This window comes from Mustela erminea, chromosome 13 (genome assembly GCF_009829155.1).
Source record: "Mustela erminea isolate mMusErm1 chromosome 13, mMusErm1.Pri, whole genome shotgun sequence".
In the NCBI taxonomy this organism is placed as follows: domain Eukaryota; kingdom Metazoa; phylum Chordata; class Mammalia; order Carnivora; family Mustelidae; genus Mustela; species Mustela erminea.
Window position 1 is genome coordinate 60,465,068 of NC_045626.1, and position 12,162 is coordinate 60,477,229.

General features: G+C 37.1%; 1 protein-coding gene across 4 annotated transcripts in view; it reads right to left on the reverse strand.

The window, feature by feature from the left end:
* The window catches only part of SPIRE1 (spire type actin nucleation factor 1), a 190,041-nt gene that overhangs the window by 28,744 nt on the left and 149,135 nt on the right, over positions 1-12,162 (reverse strand). For 2 of the 4 annotated variants that reach the window (XM_032309249.1, XM_032309252.1), the window contains exon 9: positions 7,619-7,660. The exons of the other annotated variants lie outside the window; for them this stretch is intronic. In XM_032309249.1, coding sequence (XP_032165140.1) covers positions 7,619-7,660 — 42 coding nt within the window. The remainder of the gene's footprint in view (positions 1-7,618; positions 7,661-12,162) is intronic. 4 annotated transcript variants of the gene reach the window in all.

Sequence of the window (12,162 nt, forward strand, 5' to 3'; positions counted from 1 at the left end):
TGATATAATAATGCCTAGGTATATAAAACATTTTTGTTAGATATTAACTGTCAGGTTAAAGAGAACATTTACATGAATACTAGATTCACATTTATACACTAGAATTTAGAGCTGGAAGGAATCCAGATAACTGACTATACCTTCTTAATCTTGCAGAGACCCAGAGAGGCTAGTTTCACTTTATAGTCTCTGAAGAGCTAGTGATGGATGTACCAAAGTGGTGGCATACACAAAGCCACAGCAGGCATATGACTTTAAGATTTGAGAATGGTCTAATTTAAAAATCGAAATCGTGAATAATCTATAGTTATATAAACATGAACACAAAGAACCTGGGATACGTTTGCTTTGATAAAGCTGATTTAGATGATCCAGAATTCAGATCCGGGTGCGAAGGCAATACAACAGATCAAAGAAATGTGGCAGCAGAGTACAGAGTATGCAGAGCACAGAGCCCAAAGTACGCAATGTATGAGTACAGAGCATGGGGTCTAAAGAGTATGTCATACAGCACAGAGTATAGAGAGTACACAGTACTCTCACATAGTGCACAAGGTACACAGAGCACACAGGACAGACTATGGAATATACAGGAATATACAGTACAGACTATAGGAATATATAGGATATAGCATACAGTACAGAGTATAGGACAGAGTATATTTTTTGTAAGTGAAGGAATTTATTTTGAATATGTATATTATTCATTCAATTTAATTTTTCATAGTGCATAGCTATGTATGGAAGTTTACAGGGAGAAATAAACATTAGAAATACCTAAGGATGGAAGTATATAGGCAAAGAAGACACTCAATACATACTCGTGAACAGGCTTAGAAGCATCACAGGACAGTATCCATTAGGAAAGAATGACAGCCACGCAAAAAATCTATCCAAACCACGGGAGGACAATGCAACCAGTATAAGTTATAGCTTATACTGGACAGGACAAAATTATCCGTGTTCTTTGGATTGAAAACATAATATAAATAAATATGGCTTAGTTTTTATGTCCAAGTCACAAATCATCTATAGAAGTAACAAGTGTGGATGCTGCATGTGATAAGAAAACATTAAAGGCCATAGTATATAATCTAGAGTACAGAGAATACAGTACTACAGGGAGTACACAGAGCATAGTGTATACTGTATAGAATAGAGACTAGAGACTAGAGCACACAGTATAGAGTACAGATCACAGAACACACAGAGTGTGTATAGTAAGCGGTATAGAGTATACACAGAATGCAGTATATAGCACGCACAGAATACAGAGCATAGAGTATACAGAACAGTGTACAGACTACATATAGAGTACAGAGTACAGAATATATAGTACAGAGTACAGACTAGAGAGTTCAAAGCGTAGAGTACAGAATACAGAAGAAGAGTATTGAGTACATAGTACAGGGAACAGGTTATAGAGTTTAGAGCACACAGCACAGAATAGAAAGTACGGAGTATATAGAGTACAGAGTATACCTTACTATAATGTAAGATGCAGATGATTTGGGTTCAAAGTCTAGCTCTGCTGCTACCTGTCTGACCATGAGGAAATTGCCTAACCTCTTGTTTCATCATCTGTAAAATGGGCCTAACAACAGACATGGGCTCCTTTTGAAGATGAAATGAACAAGTACATATAAAAATACTTACTCAATACTGTGTGTACTAAAGGTAACACACAATAAACGCTGGCAATTATGGACACTGATTTTTACCTCCATTGGTAAGTAAATCGAGGCCCAGGGAGACTCAGCCAGTCACCCAGCTACCGTGTGGTGCAGGTGATATTTGATTCTTTGTTAGTATTGATTCTAAAGGCCACCTTTTTGCCCTTGTACCCTGTACTCACTCTTTCAGTGCAAGTGGAACCAATTTTCTTCAGTATTTCAAATGATGTGTCAAACACAAAGTTTAAAACTAACAAATTAGAGCAATTAAAAGCAAAAAAAAAAAAAAAGAAAGGAAAAAAATAAAGAAGTCACTGCATAATTTAATTTACAGACCAACAACATGAAACTGATCTTTGCACATGGAACAAACAGTCTGTGAAACTCCTGTGGTTGAAAGTAAAGGGTACACTAAGCATGCAAGTGAAATAAGATAGGAGGGGGGAAGGAAAGCACTATAACTGCAGTTACTGTAAAATACAGCAGTTTCCCTCCCAACATACAATTTTTATACACTTGCAGTGTAAGCGGTGGATTTCCAGGGAACATTCAGTGAATAAGCATGTTCTAGTATAACCTTACTTGACATTATTAAAATAACCACATAAATTATTATAAATGATATGCATCTAGTTTAATATTTATACTTTTTGCTATTTTTAGAGATCAAGAAAGTCAGAGCACATGCCCTTGTGAATGAGAAGAAAGGGTCTGAGTAAGCAAGGAAGGAGGGAGGAAAGGAAGAAAAGGAAGATGGGCAGATCTGTCAATCGTTTATTTAACACAGAAATTTTCATAAAAAATTTGACAAGACATGTGTTACTTTTCTTATTACCCTTCCAGATGTTAAACAGCTATAGCAAAAATATAACTGGGGGGGGACGCCTGGGTGGCTCAGTTGGTTAAGCAGCTGCCTTCGGCTCAGGTCATGATCCCAGCGTCCTAGGATTGAGTCCCCCATCGGGCTCCTTGCTCGGCAGGGAGCCTGCTTCTCCCTCTGCCTCTGCCTGCCATTCTGTCTGCCTGTGCTTGCTCTCTCGCCCTCTCTCTGATAAATAAATAAAATCTTAAAAAAAAAAAAATATATATATATATATATAAAACTGGGGGGGGGCGCCTGGGTGGCTCAGTGGGTTAAGCCACTGCCTTTGGCTCAGGTCATGATCTCAGGATCCTGGGATCCAGCCCCGCATCGGGCTCTCTGCTCAGCAGGGAGCCTGCTTCCCTCTCTCTCTCTCTGCCTGCCTATCCGTCTACTTATGATTTCTCTCTGTCAAATAAGTAAATAAAATCTTTAAATATATATATATATATGTAACTGGGGGAGAGGCTATGCTGAGGGGGACTAAAGGGCAAAAGCAGGAAGTTTTTACACAAATTTAAAGGTTAAAAGCTTTAAATAAATCTTTCTTAGGGGGGTGTAGAGAGCAGTAGGCTGCCACACTTCACAGAATAATTGAGAAGTTCTCCAGAAAGCAAAGAAGGAAAAGATTAGGCTAACTGATTAATTTCTATTCAAGAAAAAAGGTAGTGTTCAAATACAGTATTGAAGCATATTTTAAAAGATCTTACTCTATAGTTATTTTATACACTTCCTATAGAATTGCTCATGTTGTTGTAGGTATTAGGCTTTCAAGAGAAAGCATACAGTTAAAACACACACATCTTTGTCTCCTCTTGGCTGCCCAGATTCCAGTTCAGTTGCCCACACTGCAGGTACCATAAAAAGGGAAACCACTGGCTTTCTGAGGTGGGTCTCACGTTTCCATTCCTCCAAGAGCTTCCCTATGGCTGAGACCACTAGTAGTGCATGGAGGAATACTGAAAGTTTTAATGGTTACATATTTAATGCTTCAGAAAAAATTGTATCAGATGTGTGGCTTTATGGATGTTTTTCCTTAAGAAAATTTTTAAATAAAAGGTCATTGATAGTATATTAAAATAATTTAAATAATGCTGGAGGTACTTAAAGCCTGGCAAAAAACTGACCTGAAGTTTAGGGAATACTGCTGAGTCACTGTGGCTGTCGTGAGTTCATTTCATTCTCAATACAGGAGATTTGAGAAATGACCCAATAGCTCTCTACTTGTCTGAACACTACTATGAAGTTGATAATTGTGTTTGAGCTCATTGACTGAAACTGAACTCTTTGACTGAAATAATAACCTTGTACTGAATTCAAAGCTTTGAGATAAATGGAGTTGATAAAAAATTATGTAACAGGTTTCAAGATGATCTCCACATTTAAGACTAAATACTGTGTGCGATTTTACCTCATACTATATATTTGTAAAAGACTCAGTGGAACTTATCTTTAAGAGAAATTTTTAAGTAGTTTGATTACTAATAACTTTCTGTTCCAATGAAGAAATCCTTATTATTACTTCAGTGTATCAAGTGAGAAAACCAAGGATTTGACTAAGACTTTATACTTCTATATAAGATGGAATGTCTTCAGAAAAAAACGGTGATATTTATAAATAAGCAAAAACATTTAAGATGCTAGATATGGCTTCAGAAGTCACATACCTCAGGTTCAATCTAAAATGCATAACCATGATATTAAATACTTTCTGTAATATCTTTATATATGTTAGATTCACCCAATTGCTGCCTTACTTGACTGGAGGAAATATGACTGTGATAGGGATTACATATTCATTATTTACACTGCAAAAATAATTACACTTACCTTAAAGTTGAATGGATTGTTAAGATTTCCCACTAGGCATTAATATTTATAAGACATACTTAAGCAGCAGAAAATACTTCATTATGTCTTATTCTATATTTAAGTTCAGAGGCATTATCTATACTACATATTTAAATACTTGCTCCTTAGTGTGTTAATTTCCCAACTTCGAGAAGAACTGTATTCCAATCCTTTTATTTAGGTTAAAAGAATGGATCAATTTTTTCCATTTATTATTTGGGATATTTTAATTGATTAGTAAAAATGCAACAATGAAAACATAAAAATAGCTAGCACAAGAAATTGAGAATGAAGCATGTGGAAATCATGAAGTGCACTGAAAGTAGCAAACAAAAAGCAGTTGAAAGCCAATACAATTTTTTGCTACTCTTCTATATCATGGAGGTTAGGAGCTTTCCTCCTAAATCAGAAGCCACCATATAACTTATAAGAACAAAAAATACACTTCTATATAACTTGTGTGCGGGCATGCAAACTGTCCAGATCAGCCACGTGTGCTTAATTTATGTTAGACAAGAGTCAATGTGTTTAGATAGCCAGCCACTTCCCTTGTAGTCCAACTGATGGAAACATCTCCAGAAAAAGACACAGTCTCTAAAATATATACTGCCAACTTTTGGAGATTATCAGTAACAAATATGTACCAAAACATTTCTGAGTTTATTTTCCAGAACATTTTGGTAAGGTTTTTCTTTTTCTTTTTTTTACAACATTTACTCTGCAAATGGTTGTAAAATAAAAATTTTCAAATGGATAAAGAAAATAGAAAAAGCTCTTCAGTGGTCAGTCAAAAGTAGTAAGTGAAGATTGTAAAATATTTATCTGAGTTTTTCAAAAGCACAAGTGCCAGTGATACCTGAGACCTGGAAATATAAACAGAAATTTAAAAACAGTTGGGAACTAGTTAGCAGTTGGAAGGTGCTCAGTAAATTTTCATAAACAGAATAGGAGACAAGAACTATTTGGCTCTTTAAATACGAATTTGTATATAAGCTATGTCAAAAATTTCAGGGCATAAGAAAGAAAACTGGAAGAAAATATTAGTGTCAAAATTTTATCTCATTTTACATTCAAAACAACAACTTCCAGGGGCACCTGGGTGGCTCAGTTGGAGTCTGCCTTCGGCTCAGATCATGATCCTAGCGTCCTGGGATCGAGCCCCATATAGAGCCCCACATCTGGCTCCCTGCTCAGCCAGAAGCCTGCTTCTATCTCTACCTCTGCCCCGCCCCTGCTCATGCTTGCACTTTCTCTAAAATAAATAAAATCTTAAAAAAAAAAAAAAAACAACAAAACCCAGCTTCCAAAATGAAAAATTCTCACTTGCAAAATATTTTATTTGGATTAAGTTGGCTTTGAAAATTCACTCATATATAAAAGCTCCATTTAAAAAGGGACTGATATTAGAAATCAAATTTAGTCATTAATGGTTATGTTTCACTATTAATCGCTGTCCATTTAACAGGAGGGATCTACACTTGTACTGCAAACCCAGATCACACTAATTATACAGTTGATTCTTGAACAAGGCCAGGCAGGAGTTAGGGGTACAGATTTCCACCCCAGTCAAAAATCTGCAAATAACTTTTGACTCTCTAAAAACTTAACTACTAATTAAGCCTACTGTTGACTGGAAACTCTACTGATAATATAAACATCCAACTGATGCATATTTTGTATGTTATATGTATCATATGTGTGTGTGTGTATTCTGTAATCTTACAGTAAAGGTAGAGAAAAAATTTTTTAGAGAAAAGAAAATATTAAGAAACTCATAAGGAAGAGAAAATGCATTCACAGTCCTCTAGGCACATTTACGGAAAAAAATCTGTGTAAAGGCAGGTCAGGCCAGGCTGGAGGCAGCAGTGGGCCTGGTACCATGATGTATGTGATATTTTGCAGCCTGGGGGCTTTGGCAGAGTCAGCTGCCTGGTGGGCAGGAAGCCACAACGGCCTGGGGATGCAGTACAGCCTCACTGGCCTGCAATGGCGGCCACCCATGAGTGGGAGGCATGGAGTCCATGGTTGGTAGGGGTGGCCCCAGACCGGCAGCAGCTCGCACAGCCCCTGAACTCCATGCATGGAGGACTAGGGAGCAGGGGTGATGGGCATGTGGGCTCCCTGTGCAGCACCATCCTGCTCTCTGGGACATGCCTTGCTTCAGCTCAGCATCCTGTCCACCAGCCCTGCAGGGGGCAACCTGCAGTGCTGTTCAGTCTTGGGTCCCTGGGACCTGCTGACAACTTCAACAGGCCTCACTGGGCCGTCATGGGTCCTTGGAGGGCAGCAGGTTAGTTGCCTTCCATTTGGTCTGATGAAGACTGGGGTGGACAGTTGTAAATAAATGTGTAGCTTTTGCCGTCAACTCTTAAATAAAAAAAAAATTCCTATAAGTGGACCTGAGCAGTTCAAATCCATGTTGTTCAGGGTCAACTGTATTTTACAACCAAAGCCATTAGAACATTATCTGTATTTTTATACTCTCAAATAGCGCTCAGAAGCCTTCACAACCAGGCTCTATCCAGAGGGAGTGCTGGGACACCAAAGACAGCTCCTGCCTACCAACTGAGGAGCGGTGATCGGCAGAAGCAGCTGACAGCGTTGACTCTAATTACTTAAATATCTGAATGCTTAAGAGATTAAGTGTCAAAACTTTGTTTCTTGAAATTTGTTTCTATTCTCTTAAGGCAAAGCTCTGTTTTAGATTTTGACATCACTGCTTTAGAAGAGTGTGGGTGAGGGAGTGCCTGGGTGGCTCAGTAGGTTAAACATCTGGCTTCAGCTCAGGTCATGATCCCAGCATCCTGGGATGGAGTCCTGCACTGGCCTCCCTGCTCAGCCTGGAGTTTGCTTCTCCCTCTGCCCATCCCCTGCTCGTGATTTCTCTCTCAAATAAATAAATAAAATCTTAAAAAAAAAGGGGGGGGCGAAGAAGAAGAAGAGTGTGGGTGAGAAACAGTGAGGTAAGGATGGGCAGTCAAATTCCTTAACCACAGGGATGGCATAATGATTCTTCTATAATCCCTCCTAGGCAACAGATTTATTATTGTTTTAATTTTTTTAAGCACATGGTTTTCAAATAAGCAGAATGTTTTATCTTACTGACCACAGCTTAGAAGAAGCCTTTCAATTTTCTTCTTTGACATGTTTGGACAAGCAGATGAATGAAATGTTTTCACAGAAACCACAAAACCCACGTCAGGTGTGAAAGAGCTTTTTTTTTTTGTTTTACCTGACAAGTCAAAACTGTAAGACATGCTAAGTGGCCGCATTGCTGAAAAAAGAAAACAAACAATAAAAAGAAAATAATTCAGCTATTAGGAATATATAGGGAGGACAAAAAAGGGAGGAGGATTCAAGAAGACCGTAATGGCACATTTCAGACTTTAAGGCAGAAGGTAGCGAATAAAAATTGGGAACACAACAAAACCATGAATCTTAGTTTCAATTATATCACTAAGACTTGAAATGGAGTAACAATAAAAGAAAAAAAATAACAACTTTTTAAAGAACATGTTAAGAATGACAGCATGATACAGATACAAAACATTTTAAAGAAACATAGGATTTTGGCTTAAATATAACACGATTTTAGGGTACAAAATTTTTTAAATTTAAGAATAAATGTGTTCTTAAGTAATTTATTTCAGGATGAAAATCTGACCAAAATCTCTGCCCAAGGTGAAATACTTGATAAAAAAATCTCCTTTTGGAACTAGTTTCACAACACATCACTATACTGCCAATTGTAGGTAATGCAAACTAGCAGCTGCAGAGAGGCCCCAGGAGCCAGAATGTCCAAGTTTGAATCTCAGCTCTGCCACTTTCCTAGCAGTGTGATTCTGGGAAAGTTACTTAACCTCTCTATGCTTCAGTTACTTAATCTGTAAAATGGGAAGAACGGTATTTATCTCATGAGATTGTTAATGAAGATTAAATGACCCTACCAAAAAAAGGTGCTTGCACATAGCAAACACTGCTTCATACATAGTAGAAGTTAAATAAATATGATTTCTTAAAAACAAACTTCTTTATTTCCTATTGAAATAATTAGTCCTAATATTTTTATTACATATGCTTAAAACCACTGAATTTTATAGTTTATATGGGTGAATTTTATGGTAGATAAATTATGCCCCAATAAAGGTATTTTTGAAAAAGCTTACTACAAAGATTTGATTAATTTGTGTATTCATGATAGTGAAGTTAACTATTTTTGCTGCAGCCCAAAATTTTTTTTTTAATGAGGAAAATTTTAATACACTTTTGAAAAACACAAAAGTAGACTTGAACAAAAGAAAAGACATATCCTGTTATAGGGTAAGATTAGCCAAATTCATGAACTTTGGATGGCAATTCTCCAACTTCATTTTATAAATGCAAATGTGATCCCAATTTTATTATTAATTAATTTTATTAACATATGATATATTATTTGCTCCAGGGAAGCCCAGAAGTTTTATCAGTACCATCTATTCTATGACCTGGGCTGAGGGAGGACAGGCACCTTTACAATCAGAAGATGACAGAACCTCAGATACAGTGGGGATGGAAGTATAGGCATAATGGACAGAATATCTCCCCCATTCATGTCTTCCAGGTAGACTAGACTGCCTGTAGAGTTCTAACACCTAAATTTAGTAGACTGTAAGTACTTCTCAATATGTTTTTTTGGCAGATGTTTTTAAAGAAATAATTTATACTTAAAATCCAAAATCTCAACACACTATTAAAAAAAAAATGATATGAAGGTAAAGCATTGCGTTAGATCCCAACTACAACTAGGCAAGATGTTGGAATCATAGGTGGCTGTTTTTAAAAGCACTTATGTCAACAAAGGAGATGTGTGTCTTAAAGGGGGCAAATAAAGCAATTATTTGTTGACAATCATTGCTTGATGACCAAGAAATAATATTTTAAGTATTTCATTCTAGTAAGTAAATTAGGATGTAACTTTTAAATAAGCATCTTACTGTTTTAGTTATCTACAGAAAAGTAGTTAGGAATTTTATACTGATGAGAATAATCCTCCACTTACCGCTTAAAAAAACCCCTACATTTCTTGTAGAAATACTTTTCTAGATATGTCTCCTCAGGTAAGGGACATAAAAGCAAAAACAAGCTAATGGGACTACACCAAAATAAAAAGCTTTTGCACAGTGAAGGAAACCATCAACGAAACTAAAAGGCAACCTACTGAATGGGAGAAGGTATTTGCAAACGATATAATAGATAAGGGGTTAATACCCAAAATATATAAAAAACTTAAGTAACTGAACACCAAAACCCTCAAATAATACAATTAAAAATGGGCAGAGTTTATGAATAGACATTTCTCCAAAGAAGACATCCAGATGGCCAACAGACACATGAAAAGATGCTTACCATCACTCATTATCAGGGAAATGCAAATCAAACCCACAATGAGATATCACTTCACACCTGTCAGAATGGCTAAAATAAAAATATAAGAAACAACAAGTGTTGGCAAGGATGTGGAGAAAAAAGAAACCTTGTGCACTGGTGGTGGGAATGTAAACTGTTGCAGGTACTATAGAAAACTGTATGCAGGTTCCTCAAAAAATTAAAAATAGAATTACCATATGATCCAGTAATTCTACTACTAGGTATTTATACAAAGAAAATGAAAACATTAATTTGAAAAAATACACGCTCCTCTATGTTTACTGCAGCATTATTTACAATTGCCAAGAAATGGAAGCAGCCCAAGTGTCCATCAACTGATGAATGGATAAAGAAGATGTGGAATGGATAAAGAAGAAGTAAAGAAGATGTGTGTATTTGTGTATATACAGCCACACAATGGAATATTGTTCAGCCATAAAAAAGAATGAAATCTTACCATTTGCAGCAACATGGATGGATTTAAAGGATATGATGTTAAGTGAAATATGTCGGTTAGAGAAAGACAAATACTGTATTTGGAATTTAAGAAACTAAACAAACGAACAAAGGAAAAAGAGACAAAGGAAAAAAGATCCTGGTGGTTACCAGAGGGCAGGTAGGTGAGGGGATGGGTAAAACAGGTGAAGGGGATAAAGAGTACATTTAACCTAATGAGCACTGAGAAATGTATAAAACTGCTGAATCATTATATGTACACCTGAAACTAATATAACAGTGTAGGTTGTTAACTCTACTTGAATTTTAAAAACCTACCTATTTAAAAAATTCTGTATTTCTATAAAAGGCATCCGAATCAGCAAAGAAGTCAAACTCTCACTCATCACAGATGACATGATACTCTATGTGGAAAACCCAAAAGACTCCACCCCCAAATTGCTAGAACTCATACAGGAATTCAGCAAAGTCACAGGATATAAAATCAATGCACAGACATCAGTTGCATTCCTATACACTAACAACGAGAGAGAAGAAAGAAAAATAAAGGATCCCATTTACAACTGCACCAAAACCCATAAGATACCTAGGAATAAATGCTCATGGATTGGAAGAACAAATAGTGTTAAAATGTCTATTCTGCCTACAGCAATCTATACATTCAGTGCAATCCCTATCGACATTTTTCACAGAACTGGAACAAATAATCCAAAAATTTGTATGGAGCCAGAAAAGACCCTGAAGGGCCAATGGAATGTTGAAAAAGAAAAACAAAGCTGTTGGCATCACAATCCTGGACTTCAAGCTCTATTATAAAGCTGTGATCATTAAGACAGCATGGTACTGGCACAGAAGCAGACACATAAATCAGTGGAACAGAATACAGAACTCAGAAATGGACACTCTATGGTCAACTCATCCTCAACAAAGCAGGAAAGAATGTCCAATGGAAAAGAGATGGTCTCTTCAACAAATGGTTTTGGGAAAACTGGACAGCCACATGCAGAAGAATGAAACTGTGCCATTTTCTTACACCACACACAAAAATAGACTAAAAATGGATGAAAGAGTTAAATGTGAGACAGGAATCCATCAAAATCCTTGAGAAGAACACAGGCAGCAACCTCTGTGACCTTGGCCTGCAACTTCTTGCTAGACACGTCTCCAAAGACAAGGGAAACAAAGGCAAAAATGAACTATTGGGCCTTCATCAAGAGAAAAAGCTTTTGTACAGCAAAGGAAATAGTGGACAAAAACAAAAGACAACCAGTGGAATGGGAGAAGATATTTGCCAATGTGTAATCAGATAAAGGACTAGTATCCAAAACCTATAGAGAACTTATCAAACTCAACACCCAAAGAACAAATAGTCCAATCAGGCAGGGTGCCTAGGTGCTCAGTTGGTTAAGTACCTGCCTTCGGTTTGGGTCATGATCTCAGTGTCCTGCCTTGGGCTCCCTGCTCAGAGAGGAGTCTGCTTCTCCCTCTCCCTCTCCCCCTACCCCCTGCTCATCAGATAGATAAAACTTTTTAAAAATATCCAATCAGAAAATGGGCAGAAGACATGACAGACATTTCTCCAAAGAGGACATACAAATCAAATGGCCAACAGACACATGAAAAAGTGCTCACAATTGGCATCTGGGAAATACAACAATGAGATATCACTTCACACCAGTCAGAATGGCTAAAATTAACAAGTCAGGAAATGACAGAGGTTGGCAAGGATGAGGAGAAAGGGGAACTCTCCTACACTGTTGGTGGGAATGCAAACTGGTGCAGCCACTCTGGAAAACAGTATAGAGGTACCTCAAAAAGTTGAAAACAGAGCTACCCTATGACCCAGAAATTGGACTACTAGGTATTTATCCCAAAGATACAAATGTAGTGATCTGAAGGGGGAACCTACACCCC